At 42.0% G+C, this 27,861-nt stretch overlaps 1 protein-coding gene across 2 annotated transcripts in view; it reads right to left on the bottom strand.

Moving 5' to 3' along the window:
• LOC144687406 (proton myo-inositol cotransporter-like) overlaps nucleotides 1-27,861 on the bottom strand; it is a 169,919-nt gene that overhangs the window by 63,424 nt on the left and 78,634 nt on the right. For both annotated transcript variants that reach the window (XM_078553515.1, XM_078553516.1), the window contains exon 4: nucleotides 12,436-12,544. In XM_078553515.1, coding sequence (XP_078409641.1) covers nucleotides 12,436-12,544 — 109 coding nt within the window. The remainder of the gene's footprint in view (nucleotides 1-12,435; nucleotides 12,545-27,861) is intronic.

Here is a 27,861-nt window from a genome sequence, read left to right as displayed (position 1 = left end):
ATGGTCTCCACCCGAACCGATCTGGGACCAATGTTCTAGCGAAAAGGGTAAATAGGGTGGTCAACAGGACTTTAAACTAGAAAGTGGGGGGGAGGGAAGGGTAAAACTCCAAGAAGTATGACTAATGGGAAACAAAGCAGCAGGTTAGTGTGTGGGGGGGGTGGATTCAACTTCATGGAAAATTATGAAAAAACTGAAAAGAAAGGAGAGCCCAGGAGAGGCTATTAAAGTCCCCAGAACACAAAATAGGACAGAGTGTTTGGAAAGGGCTAGGAATCTAACTTCAAGCACATCATAAAGGGACGACAATGAGAAAGGGGACGGGAAATACAGGACTAAAGGTGTTGTATCTGAATGCACGCAGTATACGAAATAAGGTAAATGAGCTTGTGGCGCAGATTGAAATCGGCAGGTATGATGTGGTGGGCATCACGGAGACATGGCTGCAAGGGGATCAGGACTGGGAGCTAAATATCTAAGGATATACATCCTATCGAAAAGATAGGCAGGTTGGTAGAGGGGGTGGGGTTGCTTTGTTAGTAAGAAATGAAATTAAATCGATAGCAAGAAATGACGTAGGGTCAGATGATGTAGAATCTGTGTGGGTAGAGTTGAGGAACCGCAAAGGTAAAAAAACCACAATGGGAGTTATGTACAGGCCTCCGAACAGTAATCAGGATGTGGGGCACAAGATACACCAGGAGATAGAAAAGGCGTGTAAGAAAGGGTAGGTTACAGTGATCATGGGGGATTTCAATATACAGGTAGACTGGGAAAATCAGGTTGGTAGTGGATCCCAAGAAAAGGAATTTGTGGAATGTCTACGAGATGGCTTTTTGGAGCAGCTTGTGGTGGAGCCCACTAGGGAACAGGCAATTCTAGATTTAGTGATGTGTAATGAGGCAAATTTGATAAGGGAGCTTAAGGTGAAGGAACCCTTAGGAGGAAGTGACCATAATATGATAGAATTTACCCTGCAATTTGAGAGGAAAAAGCTGGAATCAGATGTAACGGTATTACATTTGAATAAAGGCAAATACAGAGGCATGAGGGAGGAGCTGGCCAGAATTGACTGGGAGATGAGCCTAGCAGGAAAGACAGTGGGACAGCAATGGCAGGAGTTTCTGGGAGTAATTTGGGAGACACAGTAAAAATTCATCCCTAGGAAGAAGAAGCATGCTAAAGAGAGGATGAGGCAACCATGGCTGACAAGGGAAGTCAGGGACAGCATAAAAGCTAAAGAGAAAGCATACAATGCGGCGAAGAGCAGTGGGAAACCAGGGGATTGGGAAGCCTACAAAGACCAACAGAGGACAGCTAAAAAAGAAATAAGGAGGGAGAAGATTAAATATGAGGGTAAACTAGCCAGTAATATAAAAGAAGATTGCAAGAGTTTTTTTTAGATATATAAAGGGTAAGTGAGAGGCAAAAGTGGTCATTGGGCCGCTGGAAAATGATGCTGGAAAAGTAGTAGTGGGGAACAAAGAAATGGCGGAGGAACTGAATAGGTACTTTGCGTCAGTCTTCATGGTGGAAGACACGAGTAACATCCCCAAAATTCAAGAGAGTCGTGGGGCAGAGGTGAGTATGGTGGCCATTACCAAGGAGAAGGTGCTAGGAAAACTTAAAGGTCTGAAGGTGGATAAATCACCTGGGCCAGATGGATTACACCCCAGAGTTCTGAAGGAGATAGCTGAAGAGATAGTGGAGGCATTAGTGGTGATCTTTCAGGAATCACTGGAGTCAGGGAGGGTACCAGAGGACTGGAAAATCGCTAATGTTTAAGAAGGGAGTGAGGCAAAAGACGGGAAATTACAGGCCAATTAGCCTGACCTCGGTCGTTGGTAAGATTTTAGAGTCCATTATTAAGGATGACATTTCAGAATACTTGGAAGTGCATGATAAAATAGGGCAAAGTCAGCATGGTTTCATCAAGGGGAGGTCATGCCTGACAAATCTGTTAGAATTCTTTGAGGAGGTAATGAGTAGGTTAGACAAAGGAGAGCCAATGGATGTTATCTACTTGGACTTCCAGAAGGCCTTTGACAAGGTGCCGCACAGGAGGCTGCTCAGTATGAAAAGAGCACATGGTGTTAGAGGCAAGGTACTAGCATGGATAGAAGATTGGCTGTCTGGCAGGAGGCAGAGAGTGGGGATAAGGGGGTCCTTCTCAGGATGGCGGCCGGTGACTAGTGGAGTTCCGCAGGGGTCAGTGTTGGGACCACAACTTTTCACTTTATACATTAATGATCTAGATAAAAGATCTGAGGGCATCCTGGCTAAGTTTGCAGATGATACAAAGATAGGTGGAGGGACAGGTAGTATTGAGGAGGCAGGGAGGCTGCACAAGGATTTGGACAGGTTAGGAGAATGGGCAAAGAAGTGGCAGATGGAATACAACGTGGGGAAGTGTGAGATCATGCACTTTGGTAGGAAGAATAGAGGCATAGACTATTTTCTAAATGGGGAGAGAATTCAGAAATCTGGAGTGCAAAGGGACTTGGGAGTCCTAGTCCAGGATTCTCTTAAGGTTAACTTGCAGGTTGACGCGGTAGTTAGGAAGGCAAATGCAATGTTGGCATTTATTTCGAGAGGACTAGAATATAAAAGCAGGGATGTGCTGCTGAGGCTTTATAAGGCTCTGCTCGGACCACATTTAGAATATTGTGAGCAATTTTGGGCCCCGTATCTCAGGAAGGATGTGGTGGCCCTGGAGAGGGTCCAGAGGAGGTTCACGAGAATGATCCCAGGAATGAAAGGCTTAACATATGAAGAACGTTTGAGGACTCTGGGTCTATACTCGGTGGAGTTTAGAAGGATGAGGGGGGATCTGATTGAAACTTACAGAATACTGAAAGGCCTGGATAGAGTGGATGTGGGGAAGATGTTTCCATTAGTAGGAGAGACTAGGACCCGAGGGCACAACCTCAGAGTAAAGGGAAGACCTTTTAGAACAGAAATGAGGAGAAACTTCTTTAGCCAGAGAGTGGTGAATCTATGGAATTCATTGCCACAGAAAGCTGTGGAGGCCAGGTCATTGAATGTATTTAAGATGAAGATAGATAGGTTCATGATTGGTAAGGGGATCAAAGGTTACAGGGAGAAGGCGGGAGAATGGGGTTGAGAAACTTATCAGCCATGATTGAATGGCGGAGCAGACTTGATGGGCCGAATGGCCTAATTTCTGCTCCTATGTCTTATGTCTTATGATACTTCATACAAAACATGAAGGTAATTAATTTGAACAGGTTTATTCACTTATTTCAAATCAATTTAACATGTCTTCATGTATTTAAAAAAATATATCAATAAACACACTGTGCTTCCATATCAATGGATCACCCTATTTAAGCAACTCTCCTGCTTCCTAACCTTTGCAAGTCTTTGCTGAGACCTCTCTGCCTCAGTTTCTTGGTTTCAAAAGCTTGACTGCCTACCAGCGTCTGTGATTTTCCTCTATCCCTCAATGTTCACAGGCAGAAATAGTTCAAAGACCTACAAACATAATGGAGGGAAGGTAATTATCAATTACAGAAACAAGCTAACAAATTGATTATTTGCAGTCTTTAAGGAAATATCAAAGCTGGATCATCATCTTAAGCTATTTTAATTGCAGGAATAGTTTGCTTTAAAACACAATATTTAAAGCAACTCTTTCTCCAATACAAAACCAGAAAATGCTTGAGACAGCAGGTCAGGCAGCATCTGAGAAAAGAACAGACAAGTTAGTATTTCAGGTGTAGACCTTTTGTCAGAACTAGAAGATGAACAGCATTTAAGAAGAATTAGAACAAAGGAATAGGGGATGTAAATATACATGCACACTCAAGTGAAGAGAGATAGAATGAGAAAATGAGAAATGATTGAATGACTGAAGTATTAATAACTAGGACAACAGAAAGAGTAATGCGAGGAAATAATTATGGTTATGAGAAACAGAGCGTGTGAATAGCGGAGGTGATGGGGTAAGGCAGGTAGAAATGTGCTTCATTTAAACATTTGAGGAGATTCCATTTTTTCACTAGTGTCGTAGCTTAGTCTTAGCGAATGGGCCATACCTGAAACATTGCTTTTTCTTTTCTCTTCACAGAAAAAGGGACAGTGTTCCTGATATTGTAATGTTTAGGTTAGTTATATGGAAAAGGACAAGAAGCATCCCAGAATAAAAATAATAATTGGGACAGGGCCAATTCCAATAGGGTAAGAATGAATCTAACCCTGGTAAATTGGAATCAAAGATTGGCAGGCAAAACTGTAACGGAACAATAGGAAGTTTTAAAGAGGAAATGGTTCGGGTACAGTTGAGGTACATCCCCACAAGGGGAAAAGGCAGGACAAACAAAACCAGAGCTCCCTGGACTATAAAGGAGAGGGTGTAAGATGAAATATGAAATCGGTGCATAATGACAGGAGTCGGGTTTGATACTGTCCTCTCCAGGGTGCAAACGTGCAGAATTATGGAGACCCTGGGTTGCCAAATGTTAGGGCCCCCTTCTCGAGCTCCCTGGTTAAATCCAAAGGAATGCAAAGCATTACTTTTGGCACCAGCTTGGTTGCAGGAGTTGCTGGAAAGATGACATATTTAGACATCAGTCTGCCTTTTGGGCTCCACTCCTGACTTTTGTCAGTGCTTACTCCGTTAGCCTTCAACTCTCCCGACGTAACCACAAGGCAGTGGAACTATTCGCCCATAACTGGGAGCTTAATTCACGAGTGCCAAGGTGTGTTCCCATGTCAATGGACCTGCACACTACATTTCTGGGGGTCATCGTCCTCCAAGTTCCTCTGAAGCTTTAGCCTGGGCCCGTGAAGATCCTAGTTTTCGTGTGTTGCCACGGGGAGGCATAGGCTGAAGATTTACCAATGGAGGAAGGCTGTGTACTGACAGGGAGAGACTGACACATTTAACTCAGTTTCTCGTTCTGCTGCCAGCCAGCTGTGTAGGGTGAAAATGAGAAGCTGGCACACAAAAGTGCAAAGCATGCAAACTCTCTTCACCCATACACAAGATACATCACAACGACCTGTTGGACACACTCCCTTGCTATTGGGGAGATCGAAGGGGAGGCCGATGTTTGGGCAGCCCAGGGTCTCCATAAATTTTGCCTAGGCTTCTGCCTTGGAGACTACACTCCAGTTTCGCTGCAAAGCATTAACATAATACTAAGGGCAGCAGTTACGAGTGATAAGCCCAACTCGAGTGGCACAGAGAATGGGTGCTATGGTCTGTCTCTCATGGTGGGAGGGACCATCATGTCCCACTGCCAGCCAACACCCATGTCAAGTCAGGCAGCCTCTGAATAGTAAGGAGCTGACCCACCATGGTCCATCTGCATCAATGGGCACTTAGAGCTTAGAGTCTCTGCTCAACCATTGGACAGATATTCATCACACCAAACAAACAAGACAAACAAAAAGAAAGAAGGTGCCAACTCTTCAATTGGCAAGCTGGAACATCAGGATCATGTGCACAGACAGACAACTTGCAGCTGGTCAATAAAGTGCACAAGACAGCTGTGGTCAACACAGAACTTGATAGACTGAACACAGACATTGCATCCCAGAAGAGACCAGGCTTGTAAACTGTGGATCACTGAAAGAAAAACGTTATGCATTCATTTGGCAAGGAAAGAGTTCAGAAGAAACACGTGAGCAGGGGGTAGGTTTCACTATAAGGAACTTGTTGCTCTTGATGGTAGGACTCCCCACAAATGATTAAGAACATGTTCCCTCAATCCACCTCTCAACACAAATAGGGCCAGTTAACCTCATGAGTATCTGTGCTCTGAAGCTGTGCTCTACTAGATGCGAAAGACCAATTCTATGAGGAACTAGACACTGATCAGCAGAGTTCCTAAGTCAGAACACCTTTACCTACGGGGGATTTCAATGCAATATTGGGCGCTGACCATGAGGCATGGCCCTACTGCCTCGGACATCATGGCCTTGGAAAGATAAATGATAAACTACTTGAGCTTTGCTACTACTAAAAGCTTCGTGTAACTAGCACCTTTTTTCAGAACAAACTATGACACAATGTGTCCTGGAGACATCCAAGATCAAGGCATTGGCACCGGCTGGATCTGATCATCATCAGACATGACTCTGAACAGAATTCTCAACAAATGCAGTTACCAAGCGCTGATTGAGATACAGATCACTCCCTCATGTGCACTAACGCAAGGATGCAGCCCTTGGAAGTTTTTTCATTCAAAGCTGAAACGGTGTTCTCGTATCAATGTCAGACATACTGCCTACCCAGATAAAAACCAACAGTTTAGCGACTCAATTGAACAGGCGCTCTCCGGCATTCCCACAAAGCGCAGAAGTGAATTGGAACACACTTAGAAACACCATCTACAATACTGCACTCTCAACAAATGGTGGGCAATAAATACTGGGCTCACTAGCGGTGCCCACATTCCATGGATGGATAAACAAAAGAAGGGCATGAAGGACGAGGATGAGAGGAAGCATTCAACATAGATCCATTCTGGCCAGGCTGGCCATGATCAACTTATTTGACTGTGATACCAATAAACACAAACCCCAATAGTCCCACTCCTTGCTTTTCCACTGTTACTGACCATTAGAGCATCCTCACTTCGCCACAATGATGAAATAAAAGCTAATACAAAATAAACATGGTAAAAAAAATTTATACATCAAGCCATGCCATATTGCATACAATTAGCTATTAATAATCCCGCTCTGTCTTCCTTCTGCCTTTGACTGTTCTTTTACCCCTATGCAGTGTTACCTCAGTGGTTGCAGCACGGTTGGTGGAAGGTTGCAAACTTTCAGTGGGGGAAGAATGCAGCTTGCCTTGTAGGATGACCTCAAACAGCTGCAGGCCTAGAAAACCATGCTTCGGACTGCAGCATCTTGGCAGTGGCAACAGAAATCTGGTTTGGTTGGCCTAAGGGCAACAACAAGGGTACTAGTGGAGTGGCAATGGTGGGTGGGAAAGATGCTAGGAGGACAGGACGTTTGTGCTTCACTGTACAAGTGCCACGCCCATGAGACAGCATTTCAACAATCCTAGCAATCTGTTGGAGAACATATTGCTGGACTGCTGTGACATCCTGCAAGCCCCTCTGAACACTAGTATCCACAGCTATGGTGGCAGCGAGCTCAGTTTGCATGACAAATGTCTAAGTTTCCACTGCAGCAGTTAGACATTAGATAGCTTATGTTTGTGTTGCAGTGGAAGTTGAGATAGGAGCAGTTGGCCATTAGATATTGCATCATAGGATCCACAAATATGTTAATATATTGACCATCATTTTCATGCTGAAGAGGGTATGTTCCAGGCTCTGCACAAAGTCCTGTACCAAATTGGTGCCAGACTCCATGATCCTTCACATTGACTCCAGACTTTCGGGCTTGCCTGCCAATGCACCAAACATTTCAGGGTGCATTTCTATCAGCCTTCTTTTGTAAACTACTGTACTCCATCAAAGTTTTCACCTGATTCCTCTACAGGAGAATTCTTTTGAGAGCTCAAGCACTAACAGGACTAACCTTGTCCCTTACCTCAACTGTAGGGCACTCATGCCCAATGTCTCACCATGCACAGGTTCTGGAAAGGGACATGGAGACATGGACTGCAGTGGTTCAAGAAGGCAGCTCACCACCACCTTCTCAAGGGCAACTAAGAATGGGCAATAAATGCTGACCCAGATAGCAAAGCCCACATCCCATGAATGAATAAATTTTTAAAAAGCAAGAGGTGCATATTTGCACCATCTACAGCTTGTAAAGCAGAAGAGATTGAGAGCTGAGGGGGAGGTGTGAGTAGGAGGATAAGGCATGAAATGACACCTTCAAATGGTTTCAGCCCTGCCACTGACCATGGCTGCTCCAATGATGGCAAGCATAATCTCGTACACTGCCGTGAGGGAATGTAACTTTGTCCGCCCTCATCGGTTAGATGCTGCTTCCTCTAGTTATGCACCATTTTGTCTTAACTGTTTTTTTTTTAATTAGAGCTATAAAAAAATTCCAGAGTTAATAAGAATTTGAAACTTTGTCATGAATCATTGAAGCAGATTTCAGAAATTCTTTTAGTCGGGAATGAGCTACTTTAAAAAGAAATACTAAATGCTATGGAGAGGAAGCTGCAGAATGGGATTAGAACAAGTGGTTAATGTGGATTAAAAAAATGGTTTGAGCTTGATGAACCAAATATCTTGTCTCTGTATGATGATATTTAGAAGTCTTCCAACATGCTGAAATTCTTCATTCTTCAGCATGTTTTATTACTTCTGAATTTGACACATCAAATGATTCAGTTCCATAGCAATAAAGTATACATACAAGAAACCTGCCAACACTGTCATACAAAACAAAATTTTTTAAATTATAGGGAGAAAATGGGATTGTTTGCCACCATTTTATCTGCATTTTTGGACCCTTAGAGCTTCAAAATGGTGAAGAGACATGTGTGCAGTTTTTGGGCTTATCACACCAAACGCCATATTGGTGAGGGTGTTAGCATGTACAAGATTCTGAATGGACTCAGCAAGGTAAATTGTTTCCTCCTGCTAGAGAATCTAGAACACAGTGGCACAGTCTCATGATAAGGGGTCGATCATTTAAGGCTGTAATGAGGAGAAAATTCTTCACTCAGAGGGATGCAAATCTTTGGAATTGTCTACCCCAGAGGATTGTAGATGCTCCATCACTGAGCATATTCAAGACTAATCAATAGATTTTTGGTCTTTCAAGGAATCATGGAATGCAAGCATCTGGCAGGAAAGTGGAGTTGAGGCAGATAATTGGCCATAATTGTAATGAACGGTGGTGCAGGCTCGAGGAGCCATATGGTCTATTGGAGTCGCTACAATGCCTTCTCCATCTTCGCCTGTCAATCAACTATTTTTCCAATCCCGCTGCATTTAAGTCTCTTGCCACCGCATCCGGTGTTAGGACTTCCTCTTTTTCTTCCTGGCAGCCCCATCTCCATCGTTCGCCTCACATTTCCTCATTTTCTCAGCAAAAGATCATACCATTTCAACCTCCTCTTGACTATTTTCTTCGACGCTTCCATAATCTTCACTGACCCTCTGATGCATTTGTTCCTTATTTTGTCCTTTTTTGTCACTCCACACATTCATTTCAGCATTTGCATTTCATTAGTATCCAATCACTATTGCTCTCTTCTTGATGTTGTCCAAAAAAAAAATTATTTGTTTCTGCACTAAACAACAAGGCTGGTCTCACAGCTGTCTTGTAGAATCTTCCTTTCAGTTTCAGCAATACTTTTCTTTCACATAACACTCCACTTCTTTCAATTATTCCAACAAGAGCTAATCTGTTGTTTAATTTCCATTTCTATACTTCCATCTTCTGCTACCACTGACGCCAGGGAGTTTAAACAATTCATTTTCCCCATGTCACCACCCATAATCTTTACTCTGATCCTCTTCCCTAGGCTCAAACTGATAGTACATAAATTGGGATTTTGATCTACTGATCTTCACTACCCCTATTTTCCAGTGCTTTTTCTCCACTTCTCCAGATACTCAGTCATGTTCTCATCATCCACATCACATAGCTCAAGGTAATCTGCAAGTGTCATTGATCATGGCACTTCCTGTCTCGCTTGCTCAGTTAGAACATCCATGGCAATCAGGAAGAGGAAGAGGTTCAATGCCCATCCTTGGTGCAATCCAACTTTTGATTTCAAAGCTCTCACTCTTCTTACTGCACTGCTTATTGCTCTTTGCAGATATCCTGTAATAATTGTACATACTTCTCAGGACTCCACGAATTATAGCACATTTCCAGCCTTCCTCCCTGGACACTGGGTCATTAGCCTTCTCTAGATTGATGAATACAGTCTCAATGGCCTACCTGATATTTCTCCATTACTTGTCTCAAAGCAAAAATGGCATTGGTGGTGCTTCTTCCAGGTATGAATCCAAACTCACCTTGATGGATTTCCACTATTTTCTCCTATTTTCTTATATCCTTAACAGGTAGATCATGGTGTCAAAATTGGTCGCCAGCAGCACAATATTGAAGCTCAACACACCAGCCAATGCCTTCTCTTAACTTCACACACAGCAGTAGAACAGATCTGCATTCTCTTTCCCCCTGCTCTGCCTGCAGCCCATCTGTGCTGCTGTTTCACCATGTGCTGTTCCCACCACTATGTTACGCTCTAAACTGCAGTGTCAGTATCTGAGCTGGTGGCTTGAGAGTGAAATAGAGCTACAATCTGTCTTCATCAATGTCTTCTTGTGGCTTCTACACTGCAGGTTGCAGCTCTTGAGTATATGAAAGAAGGCTGGGGGAGAGGGGGGTGTGGGAGGTAGCAGTGGGGAAGAAAGAACTGCATGCTTACACCATCTCCAGTTTCTAAATCAAAAGAGTGTGGGAGATGAGACTGCGATGGGATGTGAAAAGGAATATTAGGTACGAGGTTGGTTTCAGCTCCACCAGCCACAACTTAGGAATTACTGTTTCAATAATGGCCAGCACTGTCGCCATCTGCACTCACCCCTCTGCTTATCTCCTGCTGCCTCAGATTATGTGCCATCCTGTCTTACGAGAGAAAGCAGAGTGTGAAAGTGTGCTGTGGAATGGGTTTAGGTGATGTGGCTGTCATGGTTGATTAGCTGGCAGTGTGTGCAAGAAGTAAGATGTAGGTGTGAGGCTTGCAGCAGCACTAACCATGTGAGGGCACACTCGGACCTGGTGAATGTCAGGTCTGAGTTCTCACTGACAAAGGTTGTTGGTAGATAAGTGATTGTCGGGGGTGGGGAGGGGAGGTCTGCTGAATTGAGCTGTGTCTGAGGCTTAGCGGTGCATTTCAAAACACATTCACTGACCATGACCAATCATCACAAAATCTTTACAGTGCAGAAGGAGGCCATTCAGCCCAGCGAGTCTGCACTGGCTCTCTGAAAGAACATTCTACCTAGTTCCACTCCCCTGTCTTATCCCTGTAACATTGCACATTCTTTATCAGATAGCCATCCAATTCCTTTTTGAATACCTCGATTGAGCTTGCCTCCACCACCCTCTCAGGAATTCCATTCCAAAATCAAACCACCATCTGGGTGAAAAATTTTTTCCTCATCACTTTTACTCCCTTTGCCTATTATTTTGAATCTGTGCCCTCAGGTTCTTGATGCTCCCTTGAATGGGAACACTTTCTCACTATTTACCCTGCCCATACCCTCAGAATCTTGAATACCTCCATCAAGTCTTCTCCCAGCCTCTTTTTCTCCAAGGGAGACAGTCCCAACCTCTCCAATCTATCCTCATAGCTATAGTTCTTTATCCCTGGAATCATTCTGGTGAATCTCCTCTGTACTCTCTCCAATGCCTTCACATCCTTCCTCAAGTATGGCACCCAAAACTGGACGCTGTACTCCAGATGAAGCCTAACTAGCATTTTATACAAGTTTAACATAACCTCCTTACTCTTGTACTCAAAGCCAGTATTAATAAAGCCTCAGATACTATATGCCTTGGTAACTGCTCTCTCAACATGCCCTGCCATCTTCAATGACATATGTACATATACACCTATACAACGAAGTCCCTCTGTTCCTGCACCTCCTTTAGAGTTTCTTCCTTTATTTTATAATGTCTCTCCATATTCTTCCTGACAAAATGAATCATCTCACACTTCTCTGCACTGAACTTCATCTGCCACTTGTCTGCCCAATCCACCAACATGCCTTGTCTGCCCAATGCACCTACATGCCTGTGTCCTTTTGAAGTTCAAGACTATCCTCATCACAGTGGAAAACGTGACATGAGGTTATTAAACTCACTACATCAAGGTAATTTGGGCTTGACTTCTGGCATGGACCTGCACTATCTGCTCCCAATACCCCTGCAGGGTCCGCTGCAGTTACAGGATATCTCCCCTACTTTCCACCTTCTGTGCCAAGGCTTCCAGTGCAGCATCCAAAAGCCTTGGAGCCTACTCTCCCCCATGTCGTTACATTCTTCAATGTTTTTCAGGTGCGACCGCCCTACAATTCACCTTCCCTTTAAGAAGTGCAGGTTAGCTATAAGTGGAGCTGCTTATGACATTGGGCACCTACTGATGTGCTCAGCCAAACGGCAATGCAATTGGCGCTGCTGGATGCTAAAATCATTGAAACGAGCACGTAGCAAAAGTTAGCCTGCTGCTTGCATCATAATCAAAGGGTGTGGGTTCATTGCACAATGCAATTCTTGTGCCCGTTTTAGATAGCCTTGAATTTAGCCCCCAAAATATTTTGTCCACCATTTCAGAGTCTTTCCTGGCTGATCATCCATAGCATACTAATACATTTTTACAAGGCACAGACAGTTTTAACTCAGAGTTCTGAATATTATTTGAAATACTTGAGAAAAAAAATCTAAAAATCAAATCAATGCTTAAAAAAATCCTAGTAGCATAATTTCAGGAAGGAATTGGGTACATACATTACTGTGTTGATACCGGAAAGTTGCTGAATGAGCTGTAATCCACATCCAACTATCAGCGCTCTACGAGTTGGGGGGTAGGTTACCATCTTCCACAATACAGTATCCCCTATTACAAGGAGAATTCACATCATTAATATAAACATAAGCAATAGAATCCACAGGGTTTACATCGTATTTTCAGTTCAAGAGCTTGTAATTGTCACAAGTTCAAAAGAAAACAAGACGAAAATTCAATATATTGTTACGAAACAAAAACAATTTCTTGAATGATTTGATTTACAATGAACTCCATGTAGACTGCTGGCAACGTTTCTGCCCAATTCCCACAGAGCAGAAAATGATATTCCGTCACAGTGCCTCTCTTCATTCTCCCCACTACCACTTCAGCACAGCACATTACATACAGTAATGCCTAATTTATATTAAATGATGGGTGCGAAGCGGGCTAAAATATAAATGAGATAGAGAAAAAAGAGAGAGAGAGACTAAGTTGCATTGATTGTCAAATGGAAAGCAGCAATGCTTTTACAAAAGATACCACATCTACTTTTACTTTCCTTTGGTCTTCAAGTTTCTCGTACAAGTACATGGACTCGCATGCATGCGCACACACAGGAAGGAAGAGAGACAGAGGAAAGAGACAGAGACAGAGGGCAAGAGAGTGAAAGCATAATGAAGTGACAGAGGAAAATATAACAGTAACCATCAACCATTTTAAGTCTCTTGAATAGCCACAATGCAACGTGCTTGGGCAATTGCAAATAAGCTAATCGCAATACATTTGCCAAATCCAGGACTTTGTGTAAAGTATCATGGATATGGATACAACAAACAGGCATAAAAATATGAATAAACTTTCAAACTGCCCTCCCTCTATTAAGAACTTAAGAGAGACTTTTATACACATCATTTTATTCTGCACCTTATGGCAAATTCACTAAGTTTGTGACAGCAAAAAGCAAATTCTGTGTTTATAGTAAACTGGTCAATCATCCATGGAATTTCTTACCCAAAAATACATTTGTTTTTTCATAACGGCAGTGTGAATCTATGAAAATGCAAGTTACACTTAAAATAGTGGTCAAAGAAATTTTGTCTGATTGCGTACGTATCTTTCTTTCAACTACATACGATAGCCCGAACTTTGCAGCCAGTAGGAAGAGAAAGAGTTTCTTTTTACCTCGAGAAAAGTTTTAGAAGGCTTTTCCAATGTCAGTTTGAATTTGGCACCTTCTGCAACAGGTCAGAAGGCAACAAGGCTGGTCAACTAATCACAAGAATCCTCACAATTGGCAAAACAGGAAATAGAAAGCAGGAAGTAAAAATTACCCAAAGCATTGTACAGAAAACAAAAATACAATAGGGACATACACATGGGATTAAATTTAAATAACAAAACACAAATTTACACAACATTTTACTTTTCTTGAGTGGGTGAGACTCCACACAATCCACAAATAAACTTTTCAGGGCCAAAGGGGTCAGCAATAATAATTACTAAAAAATTGAACAAGGCATAAAGATTTTCATTGGTCTAACTGATTAGTTTAAGTCCATTCCTTAACAGCAAGACTGCAACAGCATGCCATTTGGAGGAGCAGGGTATCTTTGACAGCAACACAGAATCACAAAATGATAGATAGAGGATAGAAGGAGGCCATTCAGCCCTTTGTACATGTGTCAACTCTTTGGTAGAGCTATCCAATTAATCTCACTCCCCTGCTTTTTCTCCATAGCCCATGTAAAATATTCCCTCCATATTTAACCACATCTGTGGACACAAGAAATACCAGTCAGTTTGAACCTGGTAATAATGGTGAGCACTAACAACCTTGCCATTATTACAGTCACAAAATCCAAGCCATTATCTTCTGAACTCAGAATCTTTGCCCCTTTTCTAAAATCTGTCCAACTCTAAATTCTCTTGTATCCCTATGCTTTCAAATTGAGCCACAAAACATTATGGTCAATCTGTTATCCACTTAAAATTTTCCAGTTAAGTAATTTATCAGTGGACAAACTTATCTTTAGAACCACTGCTGTACTGGAAAGGAAGGAGAAACATACATATGAACATATGAAATAGGAGCGGAAGTAGGCCATTTGGCCCCTTGAGCGTGCTCTGCTATTCGTAAGATCGTGGCTGCTCTGTTTGTATTTCGAATTCCACATTCCCATCAACTCCTGATAACTTTTGATTCCCTTGCCTGGCAAGAATCTATCTACTTCCGCCTTAAAAATATCCAAGGACCTCGCCTTCACCACCTTCTGAGGCAGGGAGTTCCAAAGTCTCTCAACCCTCAGAAAAGATTTCTCCTGAACTCTGCCCTAAATGGGCAACCCTAATTTAAAAACAGTGTCCCCTTGTTCTGGACTCACCCACAAGAGCCACATCCACCTTGTCAACACCATTCAGGATCTCACTCGCTCACTTTTCCAGAACTGCTTCATCCAATTCAGGGTCACGGGCAGTCGGAGCCTATCCCGACAGGCAATGGGAGCTAGGTAGGGTACACGGGACACCAGTCCATCACAGGGCACACACTCACAGACACGCACACTAAGGGGCAATTTACCATAGCCAATCCACCTAACCGGTATGTCTATGGATGGTGGGAGGATACCGAGCACCCGTACGAAACCCACACAGAGACAGGGAGAACATGCAAATTCCACACAGACACCCGAAGTCAGGATGCAACCCAGGTCCCTGGAGCTGACAGGCAGCAGTGCTAACCACTGCGCCACTGTGCTGCTCCCGTTCAGGATCTTATATACTTCAATCAAGTCACCCCTCACTCTTCTAAAACTTCAGTAGAAAAAAGCCCAGTCTGTCTAACCTTTCCTCATAAGGCAACCCGCTTATTCCAGGTATCAATCTAGTAAATCTCCTCTGAACCACCTCCATCACATTTACATCTTTCCTTAAATAAAGAGACCAAAACTGCACACAGTATTCGATATGCGGCATCACCAATACCCTGCATAAATGAAGCATAACATCCATACTTTTATTTTCAATTCCTCTTGTAACAAAGGATAGGGTTCCATTAGGCTTCTTAATTACTTGCTGTACCTGCATATTAACTTTTTGTGATTTGTGCATGAGAACACCTAGATCCCTCTGCACTTGGGAATTCTGCAGCCTTTCTCTGTTTAAGTAATATTCTTTTATATTCTTCCTGCCAAAGTGAACAACTTCACATTTTCCAACATTATACTCCATCTGCCAGATTTTTGCCCACTCACTCAACCCATCTATATCCGCCTGCAACCTCCTTATGTCCTCTTCACAATATAGTTTCCTACTTATCTTTGTGTCATCAGTAAATTTAGCCACATGCCTTCACTCCCCTCATCTAACTCATTGATATAAGTTATAAACAGTTGAGGTCCCTGCACAGACTCCTGTGGGACTCCACTCATCACACCCTGCCAATCAGATCAACATTTGATCCTGGATCAGTTCAGCATCAACTGAAGCCAAGAGGTTGAACAGGCAAGCCACACTCAAATAGAAAAGAGAATGGGGATGAGGGCTATAATCTCAATATGTGCAATTTGACAAGACAACCATTTCAAAATTGCCATGAAAATGTATTTGACCCATAGTGCTGAATTCATAGACCCCACTGGCCCGTTTTTAATATGTTCTGGTATACGGTCTGCCAATATTAATTTATTGCGTCTTCCAGGTTATATTAAGCCTCTTCTCTTGAGGCAGATTATTTCAACCTATCACAGAAATTTATTAAAAATGTTACAGCCAAAATGTCACAATGTTCTTGCCACTGATGCACTTTTGAGCAATAATTGTCACTTTTTATTTATACATTGGATACTGAAATGTTCAATGTGTAAGGAATGACTGCAATTGACATTATATAATAAAACTCTGCTTACCAGAGTTCTATTAATTTAATTGAGAACTTCAGTGGCTGTTAAGCTCAGAGCAAAAATTGAAGTTTATGAATGTCATCAGATCTTATAATTATTCTGTATTTGATAAAATGGGTCAATTTTCTGTTTTTGTTGTTGTATCACACCAAACTTCATCTAAAGACCCCCTTGCCCTAGCCCTGAACTTAAATCCCTCTAGTTTCTCTCCCATTTCCCCATGCCCCCTCTAACTCATCTTGGCCATGAAACCCATCTCCTGTTCCCCCGATTCTATTCCCACTAAACTGACTACCCAACTTCCCTTCCTAGTCACCATGGTAGCGGATATTGTTAATGGTTTTCTCTCTCTCTCTCTTCAAGTGCTGTCACCCTCTCTCCTTTAAATCTGCCATCAAAATGCCTCTTCTCAATAAAAATGATCCTTGACCCCCACCGTCCTTGTAAACTACCTCCCCATCTCTTTATTCAAAAAATTATATCATGGGATGTGGGCATCGCTGACAAGGCCAGCATTTGTTGCCCATCCCTAACTCCCCTTGAACTAAGTGGCTAGCTATACCATTTCAGAGAGCAGTTAGAGTCAGCCACATTGTTATGGGTCTGGAGTCACATGTGGGCCAGACACAGTAAGGATGGCAGTTTAAATAAAAACAGAAAATGCTGGAAAAACTCAAGGTCTGGCAGCATCTGTGGAGAGAGAAAGAGTTAACATTTCAAGTCTGTATTATTCTTCAGAGCTGATAAATGGCAGATTTCCGCCCCTAAAAGAAATTGGTGAACCAGATGGGTTTTTACGACAATCGATTATAATTTCATGGTCACCATTAACGTTGACTAGCTTTCAATTCCAGATTTAATCAATTGAATTTAAAATCCACCAGCTGCCGTGGTGAGATTTGAACCCATGTCCCCAAATCATTAGCCTGGATCTCTGGATTTCTAGTTCAGTGATATAACCACTCCACCACTGTCTTTCCTCTCTTCCCCAACAACCACTTTTTCTCAAAATTCCTTGAACATGTAGTTGCTTCCCAGATTCAGGCTCATTTTTCCCAGAACTCCCTCCAACCAGGTTTCCCCCCCCCCCCATCACAGTACCAAAGTGGCTTTTATCAAAGTAATATATGACACCCTGTGACTATGACAAAGGTAAACTATCCCTCCTCATCCTTTCTGACCTGTCTGCAGTCTTTAGAGATGCACATAGAAAATAGGAGGAGTAAGCCATTCGGCCCTTCGAGCCTGCTCCGCCATTCATTATGATCATGGCTGATCATCCAACTCAATAGCCTGCTCCCGCTTTCTCCCCATATCCTTTGATCCCTTTCGTCCCAAGAGCTATATCTAACTTCTTATTGAAAACATAGAAAGTAGCTGAGGCCAAAACATTGTGTGGTATTGAATTCCACAGGCTCACCGCTCTCTGGGTGAAGTAATTTCTCCTCATCTCAGTCCTAAATGGTCTACCCCATATCCTCAGACTGTGGCCCCTGGTTCTGGCCTCCCCCACCATCGGGAACATCCTTCCTGCATCTACCCTGTCTAGTCCTGTTCGAATTTTATAGGTTTCTATGAGATCCCCCCTCATTCTTCTGAACTACAGCGAAAATAATCCTAACCGACTCAATCTCTCCTCATATGTCAGTCCCGCCATCCCAGGAATCAGTCTTGTAAACCTTCGCTGCACTCCCTTGATAGCAAGAACATCCTTCCTCAGATAAGGAGGCCAAAACTGCACACAATATTCTGGATGTGGTCTCACCAAGGCCCTGTACAATTGCAGCAAGACATCCCTGTTCCTGTACTCAAATTTTCTGGCTATGAAGGCCAACATACCATTTGCCTTCTTTACCGCCTGCTGCACCTGCATGCTTACCTTCAGTGACTGATATACGAGGACACCCAGGTCTCGTTGCACATTCCCCTCTCTCAATTTATAGCCATTCAGATAATAATCTGCCTTCCTGTTTTTGCTACCAAAGTGGATAACCTCACATTTATGACATGGTTGACCACATCATCCTTCTCCAGCACCTCTTTGCTGTCATCCAGCTGGGTGGGACTGCACAGACCTGGTTTCATTTTTATCTATCTAATCATCACAGCATCACTTGCATTGGCTTCTCTTCCCACTCCCTTACCTCACATCTGAAGTCCACTAAGGATGTATGCTTGGCCCTCTCCTGTACCTCATCTATGTACTGCCCCTCGGACACAGTGTTAGTTTTCATATGTACACTGCTCCACTGCTATTAAATTATAAGACTGCTTAACTGACATCCAATATTTGAGCAGAAATTCCCTCGAATGGGACCACCAGGAGGAGAGCAATGTTTCCTCCAAGGTGCACACATATGCAGTAACACAGCACTCTGGAACGTATGATGCACTGAGGCAAAAAGACTATTCACAACTTTGTGAAAGTTCGGTGAGTTCTAAATTTTAAGCCGCCCATGCACAAAATAAAAGTTGTGCTTAGAACAGTTTGTAGGCCTCCCAATACAAAGAAAATTTAGAGGGGACGTTTGCTCCAATGCAAAATAGATTCCTGTGTTTTCTGAAGTGTTTATCTCATACATAGGATGGGGGGGGAAATAAACCTGGTGGTCTGTGGGTTTCAGTTCAATGTGCTTCACTTCTCTGCCCTGCTCAGTCTGCTTGGAGTTTCTCTCCAATCCAATATATGCTACCAGCCTACTTGGCTTTCAGGTTAGATTTCTATCCCAGTAAATCTCTTCTGACTCTGTTCTTCTGCAGTCAGGAAATAATGTTCGAAAGCTACACTTCCCAGGTGCTCTTATGCTTTAAAACATTACCTCACTGAGCACCATGAACAGCAGGAGAGAGGAGAAAGAGAGACAGGGCACAGACAAAAAAAAGAGGTAAAAGACAAAGCTCCATTGCAATCTAAAGAGCACCTGTGATGGTGACCAATTCAGGAAATAAAAATTTCTGGATATTTGCTGTACAACTTCCAACATTAATTAAAACTAGTTTCATGAGAAAAGAGTACGCCCTACATCCATCTTTTCTTTTCTAAGATGCGATTATTAGCTTCCTCCAGCTTTGACCATTTTTAGTGAATCAGCATTCACCGCATGAGCTGGCACCTTATTTGAAAGGTCAATGATCCTCTGGGAAAAGAAAAATCTCCCAACATTTAATCTAGTTCTATGGTTGCATTATTTATATACATGTCCTTTTCTAGCTAACTTAATCTAATTCAAATAATCTATAACTTTGTATAGTTTGGTCAGCATTTTAGATACTTCAATAAAATCTCTCCAAAGAATCCATACTTTTCTATCAGTTTTTAAACTAGGTATTATTGCAATGCTCCCCTTGAAACTCTGTAGACTACTATATCTCTTACTAAGTGATGGGACCAGAACTGGACGTAGTAGTCTCGATGGGGCTTAACCAGGGTCTTGTAGAAAGATACTTCTGTGATTTTTGCTTATTTTGGAATTGCCCCAGCAATATATCCAAATATCTAATTGCTTAAGCTACAGGCTATGTTGGTTGTCAGCCATTCGATACTGTACGTTATAACATCCAGATCTCTTTCCTTTGCAACAGACTTTAATTCAGAGATTAGGAATGTGATTCATATGCTTGGCAATAGCCAGGTACTGGTCTGATCACCTATTTTCTATTGAAGACGACAGCATTATTTTTCTCAAGGGCTCACTGATCTTTGTGGCATCCAAGAACTTGCAGGCAGTACCCTGACCTCCTTTGTCCAAAATTTTGGTAAGATTATTAAGAGTAATAGTCCTAACAGGAGACCCTGTGGCACTATACTTGTGACTAGTCTCAAGGTGGAGCTGCCACCATTAAAACAAGCCTGTATCAGAAGGCAATCTATTCCTTATACAACTCAGAATCTGCTCTCCAGTCCCATGGGGATTCTATTCCCTATGATAGCATCCTGTGTGGCATTTTGTTAAAAAATCCAAATATACAAAGTTTACACCAATACCTTCATTCAACAACCTTGTAACTTCCTCAAAGAACGACTGAAAAACAACAATTGAAAAGATGGATTTAAAAGTATTATTTCAAAAAAAAAGTGTGGAGAGAAATGGATAAAAGGAGAGGTTTACAAAGTAAATTTTGTAAAGTAGCAGCTGGATGGCACTGCCAACGATAATGGTGAGGGGGAATGCACAAATGATCAGAGTTCAAGGAATGATAATTGCAGGCATGGGGTGCAGCCTTAATGAGTAAAAAGTTTATAAATTCAGTGCTTTAGAGGATAGGATGCTTATGTAGGTATTTGGTGAATAGGGTTTTGTGGGGCAGGACTTGTGCAGTTGTGTTTTGGACAGGTTGAAATTCATGGAGGATAGAAGATGGGATGGCAGAGATATTGATAAAAGCAAGGCACAGCAAGAGTGTAGAAGGAAAAGAAGATGGATTGGGTGAGCATGAGAAATGAGAAGCAAGAGACACATCTGGCATGTAATGGATGGAAGGAAACACCAGGGGCAAGATTTTCACCCACCCCTCACCAATGGAATTTTCCAGTCAGCCTCCAGGGTCCCTGGAGCTGTCCTGTGGAAGAGTTCCCTTTCCCAGGATAACCTAGCTGTTGAATCGATTTTAAAATTTAAAACTATGAAAAGATGGAGAGAGTGCCTGAGGCTTCTGTTTCTTCAGTGCTGGTGGGCATTTTATTATCCCCCCAGCTTCAGCAGCCCACCTTGGTGAGCCCAGCCTCTGGTTATTAATTGGTCAATTCGGGGAAAATCACTGCCAGGTGTTTGTATCCCCACACACTGCAGGGCTGTGACCTCCATGTCACCTCAACATCAGGGTCCTGACCCAAAACCTTGCCCATAAAGGCAGAAAAAAAGATCTTCTAGTGATCTAGATGGTAATGCCACAATGAAGCATAGCATTACAATGCACAGATGAGAGGATACATGACCTGTTCGTAGTTAGTTTATTTCAGCCATAGATCCTCAGGCTGTGAAGGGGAGAAAAAAATTTTTTTTAAATCCTGGATTAGATTGACGTTCAAATGAGAGCAAGAGTGGGCTCATCTGTGATGCCCTCTGTGGTCTTTTAGCCTGCCAGCATCTACAGGTGACTGCTTGGTCAGGATATTAGAAGGGTCCTGGAGGAACTGTACCCCAGCATGTTGGTCTCTGCAGGTGGTGTTTGATGGGGTGGGGGGTGGGGGGAAGTAGGGTTCAGGAAAAAGACATTAAAGTTTAACAAAAAAAAAATCAGAACATCAAAGCGGAGAAACAAATGAAACAGTAAAGTCAGAACGAGAGAAAGTAGCTTTAATGGAAAGTCGGGAGCAAGTTATAAATATGCTATAATTTTATTTGTAAACATCCATTAAGGACGAAGGATAAAAATGAAGATAAAAGTATGGAAATAATTTTATGATTTCTGTAATTAGTATCCCCAAGATGTTGGGTAGTCATGTGCCTCATTGGGGAAAAAAAATTCTGACCCTGTACCACAATGAAATGCTTGCTATAAAGAAGGCAAAGCTAGTTTATATTTGAAAGTAAAATGTCACGCTCTACAAGTACAATCCTATTTACAAGTCTAAAATAAAAGCAAAAAACTGCGGATGCTGGAAATCCAAAACAAAAACAAAAATACTTGGAAAAACTCAGCAGGTCCAACAGCATCTGCAGAGAGGAACACAGTTAACATTTCGAGTCCGAATGACTCTTCATCAGAACGAAGGAAAAATAGAAAAGAGGTGAAATATAAGCTCGTTTAAGGAGGGGGGGGGGGGGGGGGGGGGGTGGGACAGGTAGAGCTGGATAGAGGGCCAGTGATAGGTGGAGATTGCCAAAAGATGTCATAGACAAAAGGGCAAAGAGGTGTTTACAGTGGTGATATTAGCTAAGAAATGTGCTAATGGTGACATTAAGGGTAGAAAGCAGGACGAGCAAGGTACAGATAGCCCTAGTGGGGGTGGGGTGGGGGGAAGGGATCGAAATAAGTTAAAAGGGAGATAAAACAATGGATGGAAATACATTTAAAAATAATGGAAATAGGTGGGAAAAGAAAAATATATATAAATTATTGGAAAAAGGGGGATCGGAAAGGGGGTGGGGATGGAGGAGAGAGTTCATGATCTAAAGTTGTTGAACTCAAGTCATTCTCTTGTAAAGGTCACCAAGATTTTATTGCAGCTTTCCTCATAATATGGAAAAATATTTGACACCACATTTACATGCACAAAAACCAGCTGTATTATGAAAAAGCAGTAAGAGAGTAGTTCCAATTTATCAATATAATCAAACAGTAGTTCTCTGTCAAAAAAAATCAATAAAGTGTGTGTAGAAAACTGAAATAAGCTGCTGCACGCAATAAGAAAATAATCTATTTCATTACAGACAGCTGCCATTCCAGTAACATCATAGGGCTAACATCGACATATTCTGAACAAAGCAAACTTAGGGTGGGATTTTCCGGCTCCGCCCACCGCCAGGATCGTTCGATCCTGCTGAAAGTCAGTGGACTTTCAGCTGGGCTGCCAAATCTCCTGCAGCGAGTCCTGCCAAGACACTGCAGGAAAATCCGGGCCTTAGATATTTTGCTGTGGATTTTACTGAATTTATTCCAATGCAATTCTTATATCACAAATGCTTTTCTTGTTCAAACTGGTAAATGGTTGAACTCCCTGAAAGCAGAAGCTCCCTCTTTTTTAAAAGCTCAGATTCATTGTAACAATGGGTTTCTTTTCCAAATGTAAAAACAATATTCATCATAACAGTATTTTATCGTCTCTGAATAGCAGCTCAAAACCAATTGTTTTCTCTAAAAACCAGTAAAATCAATGAGCTGATCTGTAATTGCCTGACTTCAGCTTTTTTACGTAATTATCAGAAGCCATCTATGCAAGGAGCTAGCCAGCTGCAGGAGGGCCCAGCAGCTGTGGGAAATCATATACCAATTTATTACATCTACTGCCTCAGAAAAGCAGAACAGTTGCCTTCAGTTATAAAAATAACAAAGGCTGGAAAAATTCAGCAGGTCAGGCAGCATCTGTGGACAGAAACAGGATTAGTGTTTCAGGTCGATGACATTACATCAGAACAGAACAGTTCCGATGAAAGGTCATCAACCTGAAATGTTAACTCTGTTACCTTCCACAGATGCTGCCTGACCTGCTGAATTTTTCCAGCATTTTTTGTTTTTATTTCAGATTTCCAGCATCTACAGTATTTTGCTTTTGTCTTCAGTTACTGTCGGGCAGGTACACCAAAGGATTTACGTATAACGGAAGGCATAACGGCAGATGTGCTTGAGGTGCCTACTTTCATCTGTTTCACTGCAACTGAAAAATAAAAGTGGGAAACTTCCACATCAACCCTTGCCCATCATAAACTTGATCTAGACTTGTAAACTATCAAAGGACAAATAGTTTGACTTGGTTGTGTTGTAGTTCCCCAAGTATTTATGAAAATTATTATTGGAAAGGGGTAGTTTTAAATTGCCCTAATTTTCGCCCCATTCAGCAGCTTCCCACAGCACTCTTGCCAAAATGGAAATCTCAAGTCTCAAGTGGTACATGGGTTGGAGTGGAAAAATGTTTAGTAGTTGGATCAAACCTTGATCCATCCACTTCATTACCATGTATATTTATATTCCAACAGACTGTACCATGTGTCTCTATACAACATTTTACAAAAATGATCTGCTTATCAACAGCCACTTCTCAAAAGATAGTGATTTTGAAATTGTTCTTTAGAATAATATCAGCTTTTCACTAAGATTAAATGTATAAGTGCAGAGAATGGGTTAAAAAGTTGGATCAATCAAATGATTGAGAGAAAAAAAGTATTAAATATTGAACCAAGCTTAAAAACTTTTAGAATAAATGTCAAAGTTTTTCCTTTCTCCAGCCCTAACTACATGAAGCAGTTAAACTGGCTGGCTCTGTAACCAAAACAAGGCTTGTCTGACCTGAAATATTTAGAGGCAATTTTGACTCATACAAAACTGGATATTGGACAAGCAGTCTTGGTTGGTTTGCAGATCAAGAAGCAGTAAATATATTTATTGTGTCACTGTTGGATTACTGTTAATTTATTGGATTACTATATATATATATATATATATATATATATATAAGCCGATTTTCTTATTTTGTCTGAACTATTCGATTGGTATCTACTTTCAATGCCACAAAACAACTGACCAATTCCTAACAAGTAACCTCTTCTACAAAGGGAGCGTCACAAATCCAAACAAACTAAACCTGTGTGTTTTGAGTGATAATCAGAATAATGTATTGTAAATGAAACATGTGTCCTATGTTATCTGCCAGTTGGTAGCTTCTTGTGAGCTGGTGGTCACTGTACAATTTTGTGTCAAGGTCACCCAGGTGCTCATGAGACCTTGGAAGAGGGGCCAGCAGTATAGAGCATTCTCTCCCATTGACCTTGTGCATCCTGAACCTGTGAATGATGATCTTTGCCATACCCAGGAGCAGACTGTCCTATTTGTGTGCTTCATTGCCCACACTTCAAGACCAAGTGTGAACAGAGTGGGGGTAAAGTTCCACCAAAAGTTTAGAAGCAGTCTCTTTAGTGGATGGAATGGGGCTGCAGCCTCTGGCATTGCACATATAATACGGATTACCAATTCATCCTTACCCGCAAAACATGTATGCAGCCTGTGCATTTGTGAAGTGACTTAAAAACCTCCTTGAAGCAGCTACATCACACAATGTTTTCCATTCCAAGTTTTCAGTGGTGTGGGAATCGGTTTTCTAATACTGCACTTTCCAGTGAGGACCATCTGCCAGAATACCAGGGTAGAAGGTGCTAGTGAAAAAATTGAGAGCACACAGCAGCAATTTACACAGGAAATCCATCCTTACAGAGCAGAATGGCACAGAAGGAATTTAAGAGAAACCTAACCTATCTAAACACAGACTTTGAAGGAAGTAAAGAGTCAGTCTTTCAAGAGGAGGAGAATCACATTGTGGCACCATCCAGGAGATAGTGTATAGAGAAAGAGTTTCCTGTTACAATCCCTAGCTGTCATCCTACAGCTTGAAATTGGACAGGGTAAAGTGTACATAACAATGCTTTGGTAACGAACCCCAGAAAATATCTATCATAAAATCCCCAAAACCTGAAAGCTATATCTGGATCTAAGTGATTAGACTCATTTTATGGGGTTGGTCCTTGGTGCACAACACAGTAAATATTTAGTTAAGCCCTGAAAATCTAAGATTACTCTTTATCTAAACCCATCTTGTGCTGAGACACTGATTTGAGCTGACAGTTTCCAGCTATACAATTCGAAATGCTAGAAGTCAAGGGCTCTTGGGAAACCTTCATGGTTTATCACCATGACAACTGCAACAGCAGAATCAAATGCATTTATCTGAAAACAGAAGTTCAAAGTTGAACTGTTAGAGGGCTTTCTTTTGATATCGATTACCAGAGCTACAGTACTGCACTATTTAAATAGAACAAGTAATGAAATGCTATCAAAAATAACTTCCCAAAGACAATGATCAGTTACAGTGGTATTACTATCATGGTAAAGAAAAAAACTGGATAAATTGGTTACTGTTGTGTTTCGTATGACATAAAAGAAGTCCAGAACTTTATTCTTTTGCCATTTTAAAAAAATGACTTCCTGCCACAGGATTAACCCTTTGTTCTGGGAACTACAAGAACAAGATAATTCCTTGCTCAGTCTGTGGAATCTTGCACCTCATTGCACAGACTCCTTGTGATCAACTAAAGCAGAGGAAGTGCAAGCGAACTGGCTCCCCAACCGAACTATCACAAGAGAGAGGTCGAAACTCATTATACTGAAAGAGATATTAATAAGCACCTCGTCTCTCTCTCCGAAGGAGGAACAATGGAATTCTGGTCAGAAGCACAAAAACTGATTGCTAAGCTGCAATTAACCATTAATGCGGCATGTCAAATGACCCATGCCTCTGGCTTTTTTGAACAGTTTTAACATTACATCTTTAGCCTCACAAGCAGTCTGCTGCTTAACATCCAACTGGTGAGCCTCCTTCCCCACCACCACCACCGCGCCGCACCCCCCCCTCCCCCAATCTTAAAAACAGAACTCCAGTCAGAATAACAGCCTGCTCCACGAAGCTGGTCTCTGCTGGAAGATTTCCTACTATCACCTGCAGAATTGGGATTCAGTCTCTGCGTGCATACTTCAACTTGCGTTATCAGCACCAACTGGAATGTGAATTCCACAACTCCGATCTTCAGCCAGCTAAACTTGAACTCCTTCGTGAAAGAACCCCTCATTTGGGTCAGGTCGGGTAAATGGGATTAGGTAGGTAGGTCAGGTGTTTCTCACGGGTCGGTGTAGACTCGATGGGCCTACGGGCTTCTGCACTGAGAGATTCTGTGATTGTGTGTGATTCTGGGTCAGTCAGTCTGTCTTGGGAAACTGCGAATAATCCTCCCCCAGGTTTCAAATATGATATAAACTTATAAACTAACCTCCTCAGTTAATCATAACCCAAATTCGCTGCGGGCTATGAGTAACTTGGATCACACAAACCAAGGGTTTGGGAAAACACGCCACCACGTGCTTTAAAAATAATTCAAAACATCACCTGCCCATAAGCAGAAAGTGAGGGGAAATAAATAGTTTGCCTGTCTCCCTTTGTTACAATAACGTTATTGTAATACTGCACCTGATTGCAGCTTGTGTGATGCAATGAAGATCTTGTTCAGCTGTAGCTATTATAAATTTAATCAGTACCACTGTTTCTTCTGGAAGTTGGGCTTTGGTTAAATTGAATACACCCACAGACTCCATTCCACCTTAAATATCAATGTCATCAAGCTTTGGCAATTTGGTGGGCTGGCATATTATATTTACAGCAAGGTCGTAGAACAATAGCTTTAGTAATGTAAAAGGTCATATTACAAAAATGAAGCCTGCGGTCAAAAATGTTAAATGTGTTCCTTGCATCACAATGTAGTGAATGGGATTTGGTTGATTGTGTTCCGCTGCTCTGGCTGAGCTCAGAGTGAATACTCCATTTGTTGACATGACTAACAAAATAGGTTTATGCGGGCCTCAAAAGGTATGGCAACATACACTGTTAAAATCCTATTCAACTTACTGCCTCAATAACTCTTCTGATTTATCAACACTGAGCATGGCAGCCAGGTTTGTAGGGTCTATTCAAAAATATAAGGCCTCCTCAATCAATCCTGAAGTGGGTCCCCAAAGAGGTCAACTGCGAGCTCATTTGGGAAGGTGCTAAAAAAGTGTAGAGTCTAGAGCTAACTCACAGCCTATCTTTGGATTAATTAATGCTCCTAGTAGTTAGACCGTGCCATACCACCTGTCCCTCGTGGAAAATTTTATGCAGAGAAACACCTTTGACCACAAGTCCATCAGGCAGTGGTCGGCACGTAACGTCCTAGAGGACCTGAGGGAAAAGGAGATGGTGGATCCTGTCGGATGATTCCCCGAGCAGGCTGTCAAAGTCATTTGGCAGAATGCCTCATTGCCAGAACTTGCCAACAAGCATCAAGA

The sequence above is a fragment of the Cetorhinus maximus genome, chromosome 12 (assembly GCF_964194155.1).
Source record: "Cetorhinus maximus chromosome 12, sCetMax3.hap1.1, whole genome shotgun sequence".
Taxonomy (NCBI): Eukaryota; Metazoa; Chordata; class Chondrichthyes; order Lamniformes; family Cetorhinidae; genus Cetorhinus; species Cetorhinus maximus.
The sequence above is the reverse complement of the archived record's forward strand: the minus strand, read 5'-3'. Positions and strand labels throughout refer to the sequence as shown.